The sequence below is a fragment of the Crotalus tigris genome, unplaced genomic scaffold, assembly GCF_016545835.1.
Source record: "Crotalus tigris isolate CLP2741 ecotype Arizona unplaced genomic scaffold, ASM1654583v1 scf7180000018940.2059657, whole genome shotgun sequence".
NCBI classification, from domain to species: domain Eukaryota; kingdom Metazoa; phylum Chordata; class Lepidosauria; order Squamata; family Viperidae; genus Crotalus; species Crotalus tigris.
The window spans coordinates 780,596-802,742 of NW_024097284.1; the positions used below are offsets into that span (position 1 = coordinate 780,596).

The following is a 22,147-nucleotide window of genomic DNA, read 5'->3' on the forward strand; positions in this document are numbered from 1 at the left end:
CTTGAGGGGGATGGACTAGAAGAAGTTTCCTTCCAACTCTGTTATTCTGTATTTTGAATGAAGAGGCCTGCTCTGCTTCCCTAATGCAAATTCTGGGAAGTTCCCTGGCCATCAGAACAATCTAGATCTCATGTTAAAGAAGGAGGGCAAACCACTCCATTCCTAGGCTGATCCCAGAAGCAACCATCATTTTCAGAGCACCCACAATTTAATGTGGCTAGCCCCAAATGTCAGCTTTCAGGATTGCGCCACATGGCCAGGAACAAAGCGGCCTACCCTTCTTCCTCTTCCTAACCCAAGTTCCAGTGATCTTTGAAAGGTAAGTGCACAATGGATGACATGGGATGACAAGGGTGTGGGACATGGTGGGGCATTAAGTAGATATAAATCCTGCAGGGATTCCAAGGGATGGGAAGTGGCCTCAGGAGATGGGAGAATTTTAGGAGCCCCAGACCTAGGAGGCCTGTGCTAGGTCTGAGGGACTCTGTGCTTCACTTAACAATCTGTTTATTCATTTAATGGCTGCACTGGAAAAAAGAAAGAACAGGGCTCTGTAAATGAAGCGATCACATGGACACTTCATTTAATGGCCATCATGATTTCTGAATGTAATGGACAAGCTCCATTACAGTCTACAGTTGAGGACTACCTGTACTATTTCTGCATGTTTCTTTCAAGCAATATTCTTTGTTGTGTGCAGTTCTTTGTTTGTGCACAGTGTCTGCATATCCTATAAGAAAAGCACTTGATGTGTATCTGTTTTCCAGGTGCAAAGCAAATGAATTAATAGTGAATGTATACAACAATCATTTCAAAAGTTAGCTATGTCATTTGAACTATGTTTGCCTGGACCTCGGTATTTTATTAAGCATAACTTGTAGACAATTTGATAATTTAATAAGAAGCCAGATTTTGAAACTAGAAACTGATACAGTCCATATGTATTAACTTCATATCCTACTCTAAGTGTACAAATAGAAGATTGCATTTCAAACCTGTTGTCCATCTTTGATGCCAAGCTTTTCTGCTAATTGTCTGTTTATTTCAACAATGTTTTCCTCTCTTTGACGATAATGTTTGATTTCCATCCAACCCAAGAATACTGGTTGATTGCCCCAAGAAGCTTTCACAACTTGATCCTATGAATTTCAAAGAGAACAAAGTTATATTAAACGAACAGGGGATATTTCATGTAAGTGGACAGATAAATACATATAGACAAGGCCCAAGCAAGAGTGGGGATTTTTATAAAATTAGACTGTTCAGATCTAATAAATTCAGGATTTCCAGAAATTGAGGAAGTCCTTTGGGTATCAATCTGAGGGCTCCAATCAAATTGGTATAACAAAATATTTTTTCCATAGGTATTCAAATTTGATCTGTAAATCACAGATTTTAATTTTTTCCTATTTTTTTCTCAATCTTAGCATCACCTACTACAGCAACATCAAAGAATCAAACTTTTCCCCCCAATAACTATTGTATCAGGCATCTATCGACAAGATGCTTGTTGATTTGGATCTTAAAATACCATAAGACCTGAACCCACGTAGTAGTAGTAGTATTTTATCCCGGCTTTTAAATAGATAACTCAAACTTTTAGGCTTTTTTTTTTAGCTTTGCTAGATTCAGCCTTTATAAGACCAGTTCCAGTTGTCAGTAATCTGGAAAGGAGTAAGGAGAAAGGTCTAAAGACCGGCCAGCACTGAATTAGGGTGGGGTTGAATCAGAGAGTTAATAGTTTGATAGCCTGGAATTTGTTAATTTCAGCTTTAGCTCTTTGTTTTCAGAGTATTTGCAAAGTTAATACAGAACTCATCCCTCACAGTCCTTAATTATTACACTGCACTAAGATACCATCTCCTGGATGTTATAAGGCATTTTTCCAAATGATAAAAAAATACATTTTTAACAGTGTTCATCACAATGAGAAAAAAAATCCACAGGCCTTACAGAAAAAAAAATCAGATTTAACTATATCAGATTTAAAACTCCTATTAATTTAATAGCTGCAGAAAGTTACAATTAATTTCAGATTATTCTCAATACTGCAATGCTTGAAAAATATAGCAATTTCATAATATTTGATGTCATATGCAAGTAATCCCCAGTGGGCAGCAGCACCTACTATTGACAAATTTCGAAAACACAATGACTAACAAGATCAGGGACAGCACCAAGATATCCTATGTCAGGTGATATTGAACATCCTCAGAAAAAGACAATAACATATCATTCCTGTAGTGTTGCCAAGAAACCTCCACAGGCACCTCTACTGCAAATATCCTTTTCGTCTCGAGTGAATAACTGTTTTTACTTAGCACAGCTAATGAAGAGGATAAGGGTCTCCTGCTAGAGCAGGGGGCTGGATGAAAAGACCTCCAAGGTCCCTAGCCAGGCAAGAGCCCCCTTCGGTGGCTCGTCTAAAGTGCTAACAGCCCCATACTTGAATACAGAATGATGTTACTAAGAAAAGTATGCTGTAACTGTGAACGAACACTTCGCCCTCAGTAATCATGGAGCATAAAACGAGTACGAGGCGCCGTGAAAGAGGCGCGATCCCGGAATGGAGGTTGATGTCCGCCTTCCTGAATTCCTGTACCTGCTGCAGTCGGAGATAGGAAACCAGCCCAGGCGGCAAGTGCAGAAAGCAGTTCTTGACTCCGCTCAAAGAGACGCTCGCCGCGGCTACTCCGAATCCTCCCGGCCCCAACATGGCAGCCGAACCTCCGGCCATCCAAGGCCAGGTACCAGAATCGGACACCTTAAGACAAAAACCACAAAACGTCGCGACTCTTGACCGTCATCAGACTGGCAGAACTATTGTTCCGGTTTCCGGCACCGTATCGTGCCGTTTTTGGAGTAGCGTAATGTCGTTGGACGTTCAGCCGCTTTTCCCTGCTGTGATTGGATAAAGTGCCAGGGCTCCGCTTCGATCCCTCGCCGGGTTCTTCATCGATTTATTTCCGCCTTTCCTTTGAGTGGCCCTCGGGGCGGGGAAGACTTGGGTGACGGTTTGAAGAGGCGACAGAGACTACGGGAGTGAAGATGGCGGCGGTTGACACTGGTGAGGAGGTTGGTGGCGTCTGCCAGCATCACGCACAGCAGACGATATGTGCATCGCGCGCTAAGTATCGCGAAGGGCGCCGGCCAAGAGCAGTGAAGGTAAAGCTCTCGCTTTAGCGATGTCCTCGTCTTTTCAAATGTGCTCTGTGATATAGATACTTTGTTGGTCTCTCCGTAGGAATCCTACGAGCCGAATAAAAGCAGATCTGGCCTTCCTTTCCTCCCTCCCTTTTTTGTTTACATATACACTCGCAGCACCTATGCAGGACAGAACAGGACAGGAAGACCTTGAAGAAATTTCTCCTTATTTCTAGGTTGAATCTCAATTTGATATGTTTCATTCTGTTACTTTTTGTCCTTGCCCTCGGTTGCTTTGGAGAATAGGTTGATCCCCTCCTCTCTGTGATAATCTCTTGGATATTGGATCACTGCTATCATGTCACCTTTCTTCAGTAGACTAGTATACCCAGTTCCTGCAACTGTTCTTCGTGTGTTTTAGCCTCCAACCCCCCAATCACCTTTGTTGATCTTCTATGCACTCTTTCTAGTGGGTCAACATTTTTTTTATTTCATGGAGACCACAAAATGTTCAGTGTTAACGACCGTGATAAAGAAGAACATAAAATCGGGTGCAATTCATTTAAAAATTGCATTGCTTAGCAGTGGAAATTCTGGTCCCAATTGTGTTCATAGGTAAGGACTATCATGGATGAACTGGATCATTAATCCTAAAATATTTAACTTCTGGCACATTCTTTTAAAGTAGTGATATTGTATTACTGTAAACAATTAATTTCAAAATAGAACGGCTCACTTACATATATTAAAACATTATTAAAGTAATTTTGTTTTTCAGGTTTACACTGTCAATTTAGAGTCTCGATATTTGTTAATCCAAGGTGTTCCTGCATTGGGAGTTATGAAGGAATTAATTGAACTTTTTGCTTTATATGGTACTGTCGAGGAATATAATCCACTAAATGGATATCCAGCAGAAGAATTTACTGAAGTGTACTTGATCAAGTTTTTAAAAATACAGAGTGCAAGGTAGTAAATACTGCTTTTGTTGTGCCTAAAACCCCCATTTGTTTAATATTGTAATTTCTTTCATATATCAGTTTTATATAGACCACAACAGTTATTTTTATAGTCAAAACTTAACTTACTGGATTTAAAGAAAACTTAACTTCAACAACATTGAATATCACTCTTGCTCTCTTTTAGGGCAGCCAAAAGAAAACTGGATGAGCGGAATTTCTTTGGCAGTTTGTTACATATATGCTATGCTCCAGAATTTGAGAGTGTACAAGAGACCAGAGACAAACTAAAAGACAGACGAAAATATATAGCAAAAGCAACCAGTTGTAAAGGTTTGTGGCTTTTATTATTTTAAATCAGTAGAAAGGCAAGAGCAAACAACTTTTATAATTCCCCCCAAAATTCCAATATTAATTCACCAAGGGTATTATCAAGTCAAACTTAAGTCAGTGAGGACTTTACATTTACTGTTTGAAAAGCTATATTCTTTCTTTTTATATTCTCATTAAAAATACCTCTTGCATTATTTCAGATCTAAATAGTTTGGCGTGAAAAAAAATATGGGAGCAAAAGAAAAAAAAAGTTTTTTTCAGGATTTACTTTGAATTGGATGTAGTTAATTTTTCTTTTTTTTTCTTAGTTCATGTATTTATTTTGCCTATTATTTCATTGTACATTTTTGCACAACTCCAAAAAAATCCCGGAATGATGGACATCTTGTAATTTATTAAAATATTCCAATTCCTCATCCAAAGCATAGCAGAACAAAGATGGTTTGGAGGAATTTTTTTCTGTAACTAATACATTAAAACAATTTTTCTCATCAAATAAATCCTATTCTCTATTTTCTACCACAGTAAATTGTTAACAAAATTAAAGTTCACTTCAAAAATGCCTTTTTTACTATGCACTAATATAACACATTATTTTTGTGTGTGTTTTAAGAGCAATCACTTGAAACAAAACAGGATTGTTGTATACGTTCTTCAAAGATCATGCCGTTGGATTGTCGATCATGGACATCTAAAACAACAGCCATTAGCAAATGGAATCCAGCAACATATACACAGGACCCCTGTCAATCTTCCTGTTCCACATTATTACTGAAACATATTACATCTCCTTTAGAACAACATTGCCAGAGTCTGGTAGTAGCACCTCACTGTGCTACAACATCTGCATGCTTTAGCCAAAAGATAAGAATGGATAAAAAGCCACAGCAAAAAGAGCATGACACATTGGCTTGCTGGAACCTAGGAAGAAAGATTGCATGTGATGAAGGTCTTGCAAGATTCATGCCCCGAACTACTCAACTTCAGGAACGAAAGAGGAGAAGAGATGAAGACAACAAACTTGCCCTTTTGGGAAGAGAGCCTAATGGTGAAGAAATCATTTTTGGCCCAAAGCTACCAGAAACTCCTAAAATAGATATGGATGATGATTCACTGAACACCTCAGCAAACTTAATTCGTAATAGACTAAAGAAGGTGGGCCAATAATTTGTCATTCAGTGCTGTGAAAATATGTAGTTCTAACATCATTTAGAATTTGTATATATGAATTATTTTGCAATAGCTTAATCCCTTCTGTTCCATTATAGATGCATATAATATGCTAACTGTAAATTCTCTTTTTCAAACTAGATTGCTGATCCAGTTCAAACTTTGAGTTCATCTGAAGAATTATTAGTGGAAAATCAAACAAAGCCAGTAATAAAGCAGAGGCGGCGAATATGAATATTTCTGCTTGCATATTACATTTATATTTGACTCACAAACAGGTAGGCTCTGTTTCTAGACAAAAAAATATGGCTTCATTTGTTAATATGAAACAGTTCTTGTAAATTTAAAGTTATTATCTATTATATTGAAAGTTATTGATGGCTGTGAATGTTATCACCTTATTTCTTGTGCTCCTAATGATATCCTCTCATGCAAGCATTGGCTCTACCCAGCTATATTACATTTCATTCATTGTATTCTACTTGCAGATCTACAACTCAGGAGCATCTTGGAAAGCTTGTGATTCAAAGGACATCCTGCACTGTAAAGGAAATAATAAACATTTTTTTAAAAAGCTATAACAAACATATGTCCAAAGAACAATGTCTATATATCTGGAAATGTTTAATAAAATATTAAAATTAAGTCCAATATTTCACTTTTAAATAGAAAATTTTAAGAGCCTGTTTGGTGCCATGGTTAAAATGCTGACCTAGAAAACAAGAGACTTTTGAGTTTTAAATCTACCTTAGGCAAGAATGATGGCTGAGCTAGTCATGTCTCTGGGCCAGTCACTCTCAGCCCAACCCTCCCTCAAAGGGTTGAAGCTGTGGGGAAAATAGGAGACTGGAATATAGGTATGTTTATCCCCTTGTATTTTATACAAAAAGATGGAATAAAAATGTAATAATAATCATGTTGTATCATATTTTATTGAAATTATTTGCCAAAATTCTGATTGTTTGAGAAATAAAAAGATCAAGATTTCCCTAAGTATGTGAAGCTAGTTACATCATTCTCTGGGTCTATTGTACATTGATATTTTTGTTCGTATCAAATGATCCATAAACATAAATGATATTCTGATGCTTTTATTTTTGAAACACTCTGGTTTTCAGAAATGCATGTAGTTAGGCAGTTTATATAACAAGACATTAATATAGCCGCAGGAAAAAAATTAATTGCATTAATTGAAAATTTTATTACAAGAAATTTACTGTAAGAGTTCCTACACTGTAAGTCATCGCATTAGTATTTGATGATGTACTTTTTCAGAAGAGTCAAAAGCCTAAATGAATGATTAAAATAGTCAACCTTATAACAGATTTGTTTCTACAAGAGTACTGATAATACATGGAAGTATTTCATATTTTATACAAAACATATGTCTTATTTATCTATTTATTTATTTATTTATTTATTTATGAGACTTATATACCGCTTTAAGTGCAAGCACTCTCTAAGCGGTGTACACCAGTAAGCAATGTATATATATATTTACATTGCCCCCCACAATCTGGGTCCTCATTTTACCTACCCCGGAAGGATGGAAGGCTGAGTCAACCTTGAGCCGGTGAGATTTGAACCACTGACCTGCTGAACACAGTCAGCTAAAGTGGCCTGCAATACTGCACTCTAACTGCTGCGCCACCTCGTCTTCTATAAGAGTTAATCCCCTATCCGTGCCCCCAGAAACATGTCTCCTTATTACCTTACTTGGTCAATCTTTTAGATGATATTTTCCTTAACAGTAAACTAGATAACCTGTGATCCTTTGGATCATCTCTTGAGATTTTTCCTTTAGTAAGAAATTCCTCAAAATCTTTAGCAATGACAGAAATTTTAATGCATTGCCTTCACTGGAAAAGTTGGATACATTCAGAGATGTGTTTGCCTTGAAAATAGCATATGTTGAGCTATTTAACAGTCAAACAATATCACCATAAATGTTTTATGACTTTTTGTATATGATATCTGTTTTATGATAATTTTTATATCATAAAATTTTATAAGATTTGCCAAATTTCAATTCCACAGGAGTCAAATGTCCCACATTTTGGATGCATTTGAGATACCTTGGTTCAAAAAATGTTGCATTGTTTCACAGTTAAACAATAAGAACAAGAATTTTAATAGCAAGTAGATAGATTATCTGGAAAAAATTAAATCTTCCTTTCAGATAAAAAGCATTTCACTGTTCAATATGTATTTATATATTTGAATCTGATCAACCAGTAGCTGCATGAACTGACGGAGCCATTGTTCACATTGTTCAGAAAAAATAGAAAATAGTCTGTTCCCAAAAAATTAGAAAAAGCAAATACTTTGGCTAAAACAAATCCAGAACTTTTGGTTAAAATAGTCAGAAGTGGCATACTGATGATGTATATTCAGGTTTGAGAAGTATAATCTATAGATAGAGCATAGCTAAGCATAGTCGCTTAATCCTAGGCTAAAGTTATTTTAGATCAAAGGGAAGACTAGTTAAAGCATGCTGAAATACAATTGCTTGACGATCAGCATTAAAAGTCTCTCATATACATATATAATGATTTTGGTTAGCCTCATTCAGTGACCATTCGAAAAAAGCAGTTTAATAACTTTAGTTTTATATTGAGAAAATTTAGTTCAAACATAGAACAGGAATACAATTTTATAGCATTCAAGCAATTGTTCGTGATAAAATTACTAATAAATTAATTGATTATTAATATACTTAGATATAGACTTCATAAGTACCTTCATATCAGGTAAACATGGCCCAAATGCTTCTAAGAGAAGATTTTCATCTCTTACTGCCTTTTCAAAATCCACAAAAGAGACTTTGCCATCGTGATCATAGTCCTATGAAATAAGATATTTTAAACCCATATAATCACTATATTTAGACTAAAGCCATATATATAATTATTTGGGGCTAAATTATAATTGAATTACATGCATGATTTTTTTATTGGCATGCCAGTCATATTTCATATAATTCCTACTGTAATTTATCTACTTAAAAATATTATTTTGGTATTGTTCCAGTCTCTAATTTGGCATTGCTGATTTATTTATTTCATTTTGGGTTTTTTCATCCATTAAGTGTATAAATGAAGCCCAACTGAGTTAATTGGGTAAATTATTGGTATTATCTAAATCCGATAAGTTGTATTTTTAAATTTATTATACTTGCCATTTTCTTCAGTGTTATTTCTACCAAATCTTTAATTCCTTCATCTGGATCTTCCTCTGATGGCTGTTTTAGCAGACTGTTTTTCAGCATATGAAACATTTCTTCTCGTGAAATATATCCATCACCATTCAGGTCATAAACCTCAAAGCAGTCTAAAAGGGATAACTGCATTAACTGCATATATGTCCAACAAAATGCCTTCCAGATAATTGAAAATAACAGTAATTAAATTATAGTTAAAGAAGGCTAAGTATTTAGTAATAAATTAGACTAGAAAAGACTTCCGGTGGATTTTGCGTGCGTGATGGCGGCTACTTTGTAGCCGTCCTCCTGGGTAAGTGTAAGAACCGCTATGAACAGCAGATATCAGCTGTTCAGCGGTTCAAAATCCCCCTCCCGGGCAAAGGGGGGGGGTAGAGAGTGTCTGAATAGTGGTAGAGCCTCTTTCGCACCCCCCAAGTTTTTTTTTTTGGGGGGGTGAAAGGAGTGCTCCCACGGAGTTCAGACTTGTCTCCGCTTCCCAGCTGTTTTTGTCCTCAGGGACAAAACGAGCCGCCGCAAACACCTCCGTGCTTAAAGAGAACTGGTGAGTTTTTTTTTTTTAAATGGACAGAGCTGAGTAGAGGATTTAGTTTTTGCTTTCTTTGACTTATTTGGATTTTAAGTTTTAAGATTTGTTTCTATTTTTATTCTCTCTTTTTATTTTTTTTCTTTGTTGAAAGGGAAAGTAAAATGGCGATCGGCAAACTCCTCGGTGTTTTTTTTTCTGGAAGTTAGAATGCTGACCGGCAGGCTTTTTGGTGTTTTTCTTTCTTTCCTTTCCCTTTCTCTTTTTATTTCCTTATGATTGGAATGGTTGTTTTTGGTATCTCTAAGTATTTTTTTTGGAACGGACTTTTTTTATTTAATTATTTTTTTTTTCCCCTTCTCCCTTTTTTTTTCCTTTGAACTCCCTTTTTTTTTTTATTGTAATGACCCTTTTTTGAAGGACTTTTTTTCTGTTTAATTTTTTGTAATTTTTAAGAAGGAGTAAAACTTTTTTTTAATTCTTTTTCTCTTCCTTTTTTTCCCTTTTTTCTTTTTATTATAATGACCTTCTTTGGAGGGAGTTATATTTTTGAAGGAATTTTTATAATTGCTCAAGAAGGACTAAAGGTTTTTCTTTAAGATGGCTCCAAAGCGTCCAGGGATTTCTACAGTTTCTAAATCAACAGTTTCACCCTCTTCTGGGGGTCAGCTAATAACTATGAAGGACTTGCAAGACATGATGGGAGATGTTATAATTCAAATTAGGGCAGAAATGAAAAAGATTTTAGAGGAAAACAATAAGATCTTGAGACAAGATTTTGTTTTGGCTTTAGAAGGTGTTGCTTCTGTTCTTGAAAAGGTGAACTCCCATGTGGAAGAGGTAGCTGAAAAAGTGGACATAATGGAGGGGAAAATTGAAAGTATGGAAAAAGAAATGGAAAATGAGATTCTTATGCTTCAATATGGACAAATGGAATATGCCTTAAGAATTAGAGGCCTGGGAGAGTCTTTGCAAGGAGATCTGAAGGAGATGGTTGCAAAGGACTTTGCATTGATTTTGAATAAAGAAAAAGAGGGAATACTTAATGAAATTGAAAAATTATTTAGGGTTAACTCTGTGGTGGCAGCACAGAAGAATCTGCCAAGAGATGTGGTAATTTACTTTGGTAAAAGATCTTTACGCAATGAAATTGTGCAAGCCTATTATAAGAAGAGATTTCAAATTGCTTCACAAGATGTTATAATTTTTAAAGAGATCCCATCTAAAATTTTAAGAAGAAGAAAGGAGTTTGCTTTTTTAGCAAATGAACTTAAAAAGAGAAAAATTTCATTCAGATGGGATGTTCCGATTGGAATGGTGGTGAATTACCTGGGGACATGTTATAGACTTAATACTGTTTCTCAAGCAAAAGATTTTTATACTTCGGTCCTGGGGGTATGTGCATCGCCATCAATTAAGTTTAAAGCTTTGGAAGAAAAGAATGTAGAATCACAGTTTGAAGAGCCTATATTTATGAAAACTGGAGAATCTTTGTGTGAGAGGCCTCAACAAGTCCAGGTTGAGGAGCAGAAGACAACTTGTGCAGTATATAATCCCAAAGAAAAGCAGCAACAGAAGAAGGTTAAGGAAGTTTCATATTTAGTGGTTTCTGAATCTCTGGGAGATGTTAGACCTACAAAGTCTTTGGAGCAATCTTTAAGGGTGGAATTGTTGCCTGAAATGGAAACTGGGAAATCTCAGTCTGAGGGGCATCAACAAGAGAGGAACGGGCAGAGGATAACTTGTACAACTTACAATTGTAAAGATCAATACAAGGAGGAATTTAAGGAACCCTTATTGGCTTCGGAGTCGATGGGAGATTCAGGAATTTTGGAGCAGTCTCCTAAGGCAGAACTTGCAGCATTTCTTACGAGTTTGATACAAGAATGGAGAAGGGAAATGGAAGAATGGAAGAATGGAGAATGGAAAAAACTGGAATGTGAATAATTAATAATACTAATATAATTGAGATTGATAAGGATGTAGTTTTTTACGGATGGAATTAGTTATTGGTGAAGATTGAAATGTTTAATGTGTTTATTAACTTTGTTGTTTTAAGTTTTGAACCTTTAATGATAATATTGTTTAAATTTGTGTTTTGAAGGGATTATAATTTGCTTATTTTAGTGAGTGGATTCTAATATTTTAAATTTTAAAAATTTGTGGTTTTGGAGGGAGTTTATATAGAGTGATGATTGTATTTAGATTTGTTTAGGATTTAAAAGTGTTTTTAGTTTTTAAATATTATTATTAATATTTTTAAGACAAAATAATTTGTTTAATTAAATGTGCTTAGATTTGTTTAGGACTTATAGGTTTTTTAAGTTTTTGTTTTTTTTTTTTTTTCTTTTTGGATAGGAGAGAAGATTATGAAGATTGAAGGAAATATGTACTTACTTTAAGTTCTTTAAGAGTATTTAGCTTTAATGGTATAACAAAGATTTGTATGTTTATTTTTTCGTTTTAGGATAAAGAAAGAGGGAGAAATTAGATTTTATATTATAGATATAGATATTCAAAGAAAGTAATGTTTAAATTTGTGTTTTTGGAGGGAGCTTATATAGAATGATGATTGTATTTAAATTTGTTTAGGTTTTAAAAGTGTTTTAAGTTTTTTTTTTTTTTTTTTTTAATTAAGCCTGTACTCAGCTCTGGGAAGTCCAGGGGAGGGTTTGGGAGGTTGGGAAGGGGGGGGGTGAGGTAGGGGGGGGTATGGGAAGGGGATTTGTTTTTGTAAAATGTAAAAATTTTCAATAAAAAAAAAAAAAAAAAAAAAAATTAGACTAATTAGACTGTACAGTATGTATCGTATAGCTCGGGTGTCAAACTGCCAGCCCTCAGGCCGGATGCGTCATGAGGAAACCGTGCCCACCCCATTGCTGGCAATGGGGAAAAAGTTCCGATATGTCGTGTGATGTCACGTGACGTCGTGAGTTTGACATGTACAGATAGAAAATGTACAATATAGTGTAAATTTATAATGTATTTCATAATGAATTTTCCCTAAATTCAAATTAATATGAAAATCAATTTTTACTAGGAAAATCTTACATTTCATCTTTTCTTCCAAAGTCCCTCGAAGAAATATTGATAAGCCTTCTACCCATTCTGTTACACTGACACAGCTGTCATTGTCTTTGTCAAAAGCACGGAACACTGAAAGAAAAACAAAGATTATTCTATTCTTTTATTTCAGAATTGGCATTTGTATTTAAATGATTTATCTTGAGTATGAACATTGCCTATACCTGTGTATATGGTCAGTATCTGAATGTCTGAGACTTGACAACACAATAAAAGTAATGAGACAGTAATCCCAAAATAGAATAGAGCTGGAAGGGACCTTGGAGATCTTCTAGTCCAGCCCCCTGCTCGAGCAGGAGAACCTATATCATTTCAGATAAGTGACTGTCTAGTCTCTTCTTAAAAATCTCCAGTAATGGAGTGCCCACAATTTCTGGAGGCAAACTGTTCCACTGGTTAATTGTCTTCACTGTTAGGAAGTTTCTCCTTAATTCCAGGTTGCTTCGCTCTTTGATCAGTTTCCAACCATTGTTTCTTGTCTTGCCCTCTGGTGCTTTGGCGAATAGTTTGACGCCTTCTTCTGTATGGCAGTGTCTCAAATACTGGAATACTGCTATCATGTCACTCTATTTCTTCTTTTCTTTAGACTACCCAAACCCAATTCCTGCAGCCGTTCTTCATATGTTTTAGTCTCCAGGCCTTTGATCATTTTAGTTGTTCTTCTCTGAACTTTTTCCAAAGTCACAACATATTTTTTGTAGTATGGTGACCAAAATTAGTATTCCAGGTATGGTCTTACTAGGGTTTTATAAAGCTGTACTAATACTTTGCGTGATCTCAGTTCTGTGCCTCTGTTTATGCAATCCAGGATTGTATTAGCTTTTTTGGCTGCTGCTGCACACTGCTGGCTCATAGTCAAGTAATCATCCACTAGGACTCCAAGGTCCATCTCACAGTTACTGATTTGAGCCAGGTCTTGCGTAATCTGTTTCTTGATTGTCTTTTCCCAGATCTTCCCAGGTATTGATGTTAGACTGATTGGTCTGTAGTTTCCTGGATCTGTTTTTTCTCCTTGAAGATGGGAACTACATTAGCCCTTTTCCAATCCTCAGATACTTCCCAGGTACTCCAGGATTTTCAAAAGATATGGTACAATGTTTCTAAGTTGATATCGGCCAGCTCCTTCAGAACTCTGGGATGTAATCTGTCGGGTCTTGGTGATTTATATTCCTCAAGGTCATATAGACGTTCTTTTACCATTTTCTTGCTTATTTTAATTTTTGTTTCTAGTTTGTCTTTTTTTGTATATTGTGCTATAATTCCTTTTTGTGTGAAGACTGATGCAAAGAATAAGTTAAGCAGCTCTGCTTTCTCCCTATTGCCTGTTACATAACATAATAATAATAATAATAATTTGGAAGGGACCTTAGAGGTCTTCTAGTCCAACCCCCTGCTCAGGCAGAAAATCCTATACCATTTCAGACAAAAGGTTATCCAGTCTCCTTCAAAACTTCCAGAGTTGGAGCATTCATAACTTCTGGAGGCAGGTTGTTCCACTGATTAATTGTTCTAACTCAGTAAATTTCTCTTTAGTTCTTCTCTCTTTGATTAGTTTCTATCCATTGCTTCTTATCCTGCCTTCAGGTACTTTGGAGAATAGCTTGACTCCCTCTTCTTTGTGGCAATCCCTGAAATATTGGAACACTGCTATCATGTCACCCCTAGTCCTTCTCTTCATTAAACTAGACATACCCAATTCCAGCAACCGTTCCTTATATGTTTTAGCCTCTAGTCCCCTAATCATCTTTCTTGTTCTTTTTTGTACTTTATAAAGTTTCAGCATCTTTTTTACATCATGGTGACCAAAACTGGATGCAGTATTCCAAGTGTGGCCTTACTAAGGCATTGTGAAGTGGTATTAACATTTCACGTGACGTTGATTCTATCCCTCTATTAATGCAGCCTAGCACTGCAATTTTTGGGCAGCTGCAGTACACTGCTGGCTCATATTTAAGTGATTGTCCACTAGGACTCCAAGATCCCTCTTACAGTTACTACTATTGAGCAAGGTACCCCCTATACTATACCTGTACATTTTCTTGCCTAAATTTAGAACCTTTTTTCACCACCGAATTTCATTTTGTTAGATAGTGCCCAATGCTCATGTCTTTCAAGATTCTTCTGTACCTTAAGCTTGGAATGTTGGAGTGTTGGCTATTCTTACCAGCTTGGTGTTGTCTGAGAATTTGATGAGTTTCCCATCTATCCCCTCATCCAAATCACTGATGATATTGAAGAGCACTGGGCCCAGAACAGAGTCCTGGGGCACTCCATTACAACTTCCCTCCATGTAGATGCAATTCCATTGAGGACCACACACTAAGTATGGCTGATCAGCCAGTTACAAATACCTCTGATGGTGATGCTGTGTAACCCACATTTTTCTATCTTACCAAGTAGTAGATTGTGATCTACTTTATCAAATGCCTTACTGAAGTGCAAGTAAATTATATCCACAGCATTCCTCTGGTCCACTAATTTTGTCACCTAATCAAAGAATGCAATAAGATTTGTCTGGCATGATCTGTTCTTGACAAACCCATGTTGGCTTTAGTAATGACTTTGTTTGCCTCTAAGTGTTTGCTGATTCACTGTTTAGTTATCTTTTCCAGAATCTCCCAGGTATTGAGGCCAGGCTGATAGGTCTGTAGTTTTCTGGATCCTTTTTTTTTTTTTAAAGTTCTCTGGTAGTTCCACAGTGCTCCAGGAGCTTTGAAAGATATAGTTCAGTGGTTTTGAGATCACATCTGCCAATTCCTTCAGAACCTTGGGGTGTAGTCCATCTGGTCCTGGTGATTTGAACTTATCTAAAGTGGACAGGTAGTTACCATTTTCTTGCCTATCTTAACTAATCTGTTAATCTTTCTAATCTGTTTTTACACTAATGTTTTTGATAGGTTGGACTCTTTTTTCCCTTTGTGTAAAGATGGATGCAAAAACAAGTTAAGTAGTTCTGCTTTCTCCCTGTTGCTTGTCACCTACTTGCCACTTTCTCCCACTAATGGACCAATCATTTCCTTAACCTTTTTCTTGTTATTAACATGTTGAAAGAAACTTTTTTTTATTATCCTTGATTTCTGTTGCAAGTCTTTGTTCATTCTGAGCATTTCTTTTTCTGACTTCATCTTTGCATGTTCTGGCTGTCTAATCAGCCTTAGTTCCTGTATATGTCTCTCTCTCTATTTTTTGTACTTTTTGTTTTTTAGTTTGTTAGAGAGATCTTTGTGCAACCATGCTTGTTTCTTCTTAAATTTCTTGTTTTTCTTTTTGGGGGGTATTGTGCTGGACTGGGCTTTTATGATAGCATTTTTCAGAGTTTCCCATGCTTCTTCAGTTGTTTTCCCCTTCAGGATTTTCATCCATAGAATCTTTCCTAGGTTCTCTTTGAGTTTGTTAAAATCAGCTCTTTTGAAGTTTAAGACACTGGTTGAATTATTTTCTATTGCTTGTGTTTGCATTATATTGAATTCCAGTATAGAGTAATCCCCAGTTGTAACATTACATCATAAAAATCTCATAAATATATCTTAATCATTAAGCAGCTGAAACCAGTCTTCAAATCAGACATCCCCTAAGTAATTCTTCCAATGCCTCTGCAAAAGAAGACTATCTTCATAATCTTTCATGCTTGAATTAAAGTTTCTGATATGATATGGAGATCTGCTGTTCAAATTTTACTGAATCTCAAGTTCCTGGAAAATTTAAAAAAGCAATTTCATAACATTTAAACATAGTTTTAATGACATTTTAATACTGCTATGTTCTCCTTTTTTAAAGCAAAAAAGGGTTGAATATAGTTAGGGCTTTAGATGGGAGATCACTAGAAAATACTAGGTCTGAGGGCTAGACTAGGAAATTGAAAATATCCCAGAAATCAATAGCAAATCTCTTCCATATTGGCATATGGAAGTCTCAAAGAGAGAAATTCAACTCCAAGGAGGTTTTATATTTTACACCATATATTGCCCAACAATGTACAAACAGTAAATATTGATTACTGTCCAAAGTTAGCTGATATTATCTATAGTTGAAGCATTTCCAGATCTTTATTAAAATTACAATTTGCACTTCTAGCTCTGGGTCAATATAAATATTTTACTAGAGCTACTGCTATTTGTTACATGTGGAGACATTAAAAAGGCCAAATGATATAGAAACCCAAATACTACAAGAGGGTCAAATAATATTACACTAGAACTCAGTATTGCAGAGAATAAATCCTACTCAAGGCTTATCAATTATGAACAGTGAATCATGTTAAATAAAACTGGAACAATTTGGACTTCCATGCGATTTTCAAACTTCATGAATTAACCAATATAGAAATGTTTTCAAAACTGCAATCTGAAATAACTTTTCAAAAATATTTTAAAATACAATAATTTATGAGCGTTGATTTAATCTCACCTCTGTCCATAATCATGTCATCTGTCATTCCAAATGTCACATGTAGAATATTGCGAAATGAGTTGCGATCTAAACCAACAACAGCATGTCTGTCGCTGGGTTCCACATCCAGGTTGTTGAAAAGTTTTATGAGACATTCCACTTCAAATTTATTAACTACAAAAGGAAACAGTAAAACAAAATCAACAATGAAGATTTATTTGTTCATCATCGAATACAAATTTGAATATGTATTTCCCCTGTATTCTTAATATTGCCGTTCTCAATTAAGGTTACTCCGCTGACAAAGAATTCTGGGAGTTGTAGTTTCAGCATCTTTGGGTGGAAAGCTCAATCTTATCCAGTCGAGGTAACAATATAAAAACAATTGTCACGAATTCTCTGATCTATTAATGAACCCAGGAGCGGCTGGGTTTAAAGCGGTAAGAGGAAAGAGGAGATCCATTTTTCACTCACAATGTTTAGCGGATTTGCACAGAGACTCGGTAAGCTTCTGCAGCTTCTTTCTGTTCATTTTGAGCTTTCTGGCTCCCGCTGCGCCCGGTTGTCACAAGCCAAACTGTTACCATGGCAACAACAGAGCGAACGTTGCCGCCGGGCCCGGATGTAACGAGCTCAAAGGCAGCTGTGGGCCGGACCTGCAAATTCCGGTGCGTTTTATTATTTATGCTTCTGAGAAGGCAAAACCCGGCTTTGGGGCTCTGATCTGGCTCATTCCTCTGATTTTCCGTAAGGAAGAATCCCAGGCCAGACGAGAGAGGCAGAAAATGGGGAGATCCAATTCGCCTGACTGGGCCTTTTGCAGAGACTTGAGGCAAAAGCATTTTCCGCATCGAATTGGAAGCGAACATGAATTGAAGATTTTTAAAAATGATTGTACAGGTAGTTCTCGACTTACAACAGTTCATTTAATGGGAAAGACAGATTCACTTAAGAGGCATGTTACTAACTTAACAATTGCAGTGATTCAATAACTCTGGCAAGAAAGGTAAATGTGACAAAATTCACTTAACGACTGTCTCACTTAGCAACAGATATTTTGGGCTCAGTTGTGGTCGTAAGCTGAGGACTATCTGTAATTAGGAAAAAACTTCATCACTATTGTTGAAATATTTGAGCTGACCCTCCCTCCCCTCCCCTTTCAGGAAAGATCTTGGTTATTTGATTTGTTCCATTTTTCCCAAATGGACTAGCCTGGAACTGCTGTGTAACAAAGACATTGCTAAGATTTTCCCGGAGTCCAGCTGAACACTTATCCTTGATTCCTTGCTAATATAGAAGTACCATTGTTGTGTTTTAGGATGCTGATCCCAAAACACTGATCCTCGGTTATAGGATTTCCTGGTGGTTTTCCATTCAACTAATGAAGTTCAATCTTGCTAGAAGTTTAGAGCTGACATCATCCTTGGAAAAAGAAACCATCCAGGCCAATCCAGAATGAATACAGAATAACAGAGTTGGAAGGTCTTCTAGGCCACAGGTGTCAAACTTGCCACGGATTGTGACTCTTTTTGCATTGTCGGCAATAGGGTGGGCGCAGCTTCGGTATGATGAAACCAGCCCACGGGCTGGCAGTTTGATACCCCTGTTCTAAGCCAATCCTTCTGCTCAAACAAAAAACCCTATATCATTCTGGACAAATAGCTGTCCAATCTCTTCTTAAAAACATGCAGTGGTGGAGCACCGATAACTTCGGGAGGCAAGCCGTTCCACTGATAATTGATTAATTGTTCTTATTGTCAGGAAATTTCTCCTTACTTCTAGGTTGGATCTCTCCTTGATAAGTTTCTGTTTGTTACTTGTTGTCTTGTCCTCAGGTCAATCTTCTCTGATATCTACCCCTCGTCCTTTTCTTCATTAGATACAGTGCTTTTTTTGTAAAAAAAAAAAAAAAAAGTGCCAGAACTCACATATGTCATACAACCTGCCTTGCCTATCCTACAAGGTTCCATCCCAAAAAGGTGACGGAACTACGTTCTGGGTGTTCTACGACAAAAAAAGCCCTGATTAGATATACCCAGTTCCTGCAACCATTTATCATATATTTTAGTCTCCAGTCCTCAATCAATTTTGTTGCTCTTTTTTGCCTTCTTTCTAGAATTGCAACATCATTTTTGTATCATGATGACTAAATTGGATGCAATATTCCAAGCGTGATCTTACTAAAGCAGTATAAAGTGGCACTAGCAGTTCATATGATGTTGATACTGCCCTTCTGTTGATGTAGCTCAGAACTACACCGACTTTTTTGGCAGCTGGAGCATACTGCCATGGAAATGTAGGAAGCAAACACAGGGTAGATCAAAAGAAATATCCAATGCTTATAGTAGACTAATGCTCAAAGTATGAGGAACAAAAAGGTTGAACTTGAAATCTTAGTACATGAGAGCAGTTGGCTTCTAGTAATAGCTTTGTGATTTCTAGGTGTTTGCAGATCTTTTTTTTGATTATCATTTCCAGGATCTTCCCAGGTATTGATGTCAGGTTGATCTGTAGTCTCCTAGATCCATTTTTTTTCTTTTTTTGAAGATGGGAACCATATTAGCTCTTTCCCAGTCCTCTGATAGTTCCAAAGATCCTCCAAGATCATATCTTCCAGCTCCTTTAGAACTCATTTCCACATGGTTTAACCCTAAAAGATGATGTATACTTTACCCAAAGAATAGTAGATTATGTAACATGTGGAGTTTCAGCATTCTAGAATTCCCCCATTCCTCAGTACTGCACAACAGTCTTGCTTGATACATTCTGAGTGAAAATAATAAAAGATGTAGAAAAATACTACGGTATATGCGAGATGCACAATGTCTAGCACTGGCTCTCAGGACTCAGGTAGAGATTCTTGATCCAATGACTACATAATATTTTAGTGTGAGATACCATAGACTGAATTTTATTTTCTCCATAGACACACACATGACTCTGGGTTCTGACTTTTGTTTGAATAAGAGCCAAAGATATTACCACTATACTTGTAGAACTACTGGTGGCACAGTAGTTAGAATGCAGATTTTAGGATAACTCTGCTTATAATCTGGAGTTTGATCCCAACAGGTTCAGGGTTGAGTAAGCTTTCCATCATTCCAAGGTCTGTGATATGATGACTCAGATTTGGGGGGGGGAAGGGGGTGCTTAAAGACTGAGGTAAAGTACTATGGGGCAGTGTATAAGTCTAAATGCTATTGCTATTGCTATCCTTCTGTTACCGGACTAATTGTTTCTTTACTTTTTTCTTGTTTTTTATATGCTGCAAGAAACTTTTTCTATTATTTTGACATTTGATGCAAGTTTTAATTCATTTGAGCCTTAGTTTTCCTGACTCATCTTTGCAGGTTTGGACTATATGCTGATATTCTGCCTTAATTATGTGTTCCTCTTTCTGTTTTGTATATTTGTCCTTTTTCTCTTTCAATTTATCAGAGAGTTTTCTATGAAACCATGCTGTTTTTTCTGGGATCTCTCCCCCCCCCCAGTAGTATTGTGCTAGACTATACTTTTATAATCACACTTTTCAAAGTTTCCCAAGCTTCTTGGGTTGATCTACTTTGTCAAATGCCTTACTGAAGCCCAGGTACACAATGTCCACAGCATTATGCTGGTCCACTAATTCAGATATTTTGTTAAAGAATGTAATAAGGTTTGTTTGGCATGATTTGTTCTTGTCAAGACATACCACAACCTATTTCTCTGTAAGATAGAAAAATGTGGGATAGACAAAGTTACAGTGGTTTTGTAACTCGCTCACCAATTGCACTTAGCATGTAATCCTCAATGGAATAACATCTATATGAAGGGAAGCACCCATTAGGATATTCTAGTGTTCTGTCTTAGGCCCAATACTCTTCAATGCCTTCATAAACAATTTAGGTGAGAGGATAGAAGAGGAACTCATCAAATTTGCAGATGACACCTGTCTGGGGGGAATAGCTAACAGTTTAGAAGAGGGATCTTGATGGACTTAAAACTGGGTCCCATCCAACAAAATGCAAGTCAATAAAGTTTTAGGTAAGAAAAAATAAACCACAAGTATAGAATAAGTAGTATGTGGCTCAGTAGCGCTAACTATTAAAGGTATCTAGGGGTCTTAGTGGACAACCACTTAAATATGAGCCAGAAGTGTGCTGTAGCTGCCAAAAATGTCAATGACAATGGCAGAGGTCATCTAAACCAGGTGTCCCAGCTGTTCAGCTCATTGTCTCTTTCATGAAGTTTAATATTGTTCATCAACCCTCAAGCATTTATTACATAAAAATAATTTAATGAAACCTACTTTAATAATATGAACAATAACGTTGACCCCTTGGATGTTTTTATGTACCCTTGGAAGTCAATATTGACATTTTGGGAACCTGATCTAACAGTTAGTTGTCTTGTGAGTTGAGCTTGAATCTTGATGATTACATGAACATTAGCATGTTTTGGCATCAATATAATATAATTTTCCGTCTATAAGACACACCCTTGTATAAAATGCCCCCCAATTACTGGTATTTCTCAGTACCATCACACAACGGAGGTGACTTCCTCCAATCAGATGGCGCTCTGCAGGCTTAGTCCCGCTCATCCCCTCGGCTGTCAATCACTGTACTGAGGCGGCTTCCCAGGGCCTCTTGCAGCTTCAGCCCGAGCTGCGCTGGTGAAAAATGGGTCATAGAAGGCTTCAGTGGGACCAGTGGCATTCTTGGGGCAGCGCGATCCTCCAGCACCAGGCGGCATCTTGGGCCAGCTTTCTCCCCATCCAGGCAGCATCTCGGGCCAGTGATATGCTCCTGCACCAAGCGGCATGGCAGCGGCATGTAAAGAACCCACACAGGCATGCCCTGGGCTGCGGAGGTTACCATTATTTTTTTGTGTATAAGACGCTGCACTTATATAAGACGCACTTGATTTTTTAACAGGGTAGGTATAGTGTCTATACGGTATTTTATTTTACTTTGTAATGTAAAATGAAGGAGCTTGTCAGCAATGAAACAACTCCCATCAAGATTACACAAGGTTTTAGAATGCCCAAAGACAGTGTTTGCTTATAGCCTGCTTATAAGAATTATAAGTGTTATCAAATAAATTATCCCTACAAAATTATTTGTCAAACTGATTAATAAAATTTTCAAGTAAGTTCTAATAAATTTATCTAACTTTTTAATAACAGATTTGTACAGTACAGACTCTTAATTATCCTTTTTGCCACAATCACCAATTGCATCTCTAATTATACTAATGCAACAATATTAAGCAGAATCAGCTCAATGACAGAAATGGCAAAATAGCATTTTCTTTTAAATAAAACAGAAATACTAATTTTAT

At 36.6% G+C, this 22,147-nt stretch overlaps 3 protein-coding genes across 6 annotated transcripts in view; 1 reads left to right on the plus strand and 2 right to left on the minus strand.

The window, feature by feature from the left end:
- PEX1 (peroxisomal biogenesis factor 1) overlaps nucleotides 1-2,882 on the minus strand; it is a 44,978-nt gene extending 42,096 nt beyond the window's left edge. For all 3 annotated transcript variants that reach the window (XR_005558464.1, XM_039357687.1, XM_039357686.1), the window contains exons 1-2: nucleotides 2,603-2,882; nucleotides 996-1,139 (exon numbers count right to left, since the gene is read on the minus strand). Coding sequence is in view for 2 of the 3 variants with exons in the window: in XM_039357687.1 (XP_039213621.1) it covers nucleotides 996-1,139; nucleotides 2,603-2,737 (279 nt within the window). In the remaining variant the exon portion in view is untranslated. The remainder of the gene's footprint in view (nucleotides 1-995; nucleotides 1,140-2,602) is intronic.
- Nucleotides 2,883-2,889: 7 nt separating this feature from the next.
- Nucleotides 2,890-6,924, plus strand: RBM48 (RNA binding motif protein 48). 2 transcript variants are annotated; one of them, XM_039357693.1, is made up of 6 exons: nucleotides 2,890-3,165; nucleotides 3,923-4,113; nucleotides 4,291-4,436; nucleotides 5,050-5,591; nucleotides 5,748-5,884; nucleotides 6,095-6,924. In XM_039357693.1, exons 1-5 carry the CDS (start codon nucleotides 3,049-3,051, stop codon nucleotides 5,838-5,840), a joined length of 1,089 nt encoding a protein of 362 aa, XP_039213627.1. In that variant the 5' UTR covers nucleotides 2,890-3,048; the 3' UTR covers nucleotides 5,841-5,884; nucleotides 6,095-6,924. The 2 variants fall into 2 exon arrangements, with proteins under 2 accessions (XP_039213627.1, XP_039213628.1); XM_039357694.1 differs by having other exon boundaries at nucleotides 3,047-3,165; nucleotides 3,907-4,113.
- EFCAB1 (EF-hand calcium binding domain 1) lies at nucleotides 5,879-17,458 on the minus strand. Its single transcript, XM_039357700.1, has 6 exons — nucleotides 17,300-17,458; nucleotides 16,844-16,999; nucleotides 12,404-12,508; nucleotides 8,785-8,936; nucleotides 8,346-8,450; nucleotides 5,879-6,147 (listed from the first exon to the last, which is right to left on the minus strand). Exons 1-6 carry the CDS (start codon nucleotides 17,355-17,357, stop codon nucleotides 6,097-6,099), a joined length of 627 nt encoding a protein of 208 aa, XP_039213634.1. The 5' UTR covers nucleotides 17,358-17,458; the 3' UTR covers nucleotides 5,879-6,096.
- Between the last annotated feature and the right edge of the window lie 4,689 nt (nucleotides 17,459-22,147).

Excerpts from the sequence above, each read along its gene's own strand:
- EFCAB1 (XM_039357700.1), bottom strand. The coding sequence starts at position 17,357 with ATGAACAGAAAGAAGCTGCAGAAGCTTACCGAGTCTCTGTGCAAATCC. Across the intron at positions 12,509-16,843 it reads TGACATGATTATGGACAGAG|TGTTCCGTGCTTTTGACAAA; the intron begins GTGAGATTAAAT and ends TTTTTCTTTCAG. Across the intron at positions 8,451-8,784 it reads AAATAACACTGAAGAAAATG|GACTATGATCACGATGGCAA; the intron begins GCAAGTATAATA and ends CTTATTTCATAG.
- RBM48 (XM_039357693.1), top strand. The coding sequence starts at position 3,049 with ATGGCGGCGGTTGACACTGGTGAGGAGGTTGGTGGCGTCTGCCAGCAT. Across the intron at positions 4,437-5,049 it reads AAAAGCAACCAGTTGTAAAG|AGCAATCACTTGAAACAAAA; the intron begins GTTTGTGGCTTT and ends GTGTGTTTTAAG. Across the intron at positions 5,592-5,747 it reads TTCGTAATAGACTAAAGAAG|ATTGCTGATCCAGTTCAAAC; the intron begins GTGGGCCAATAA and ends TTTTCAAACTAG.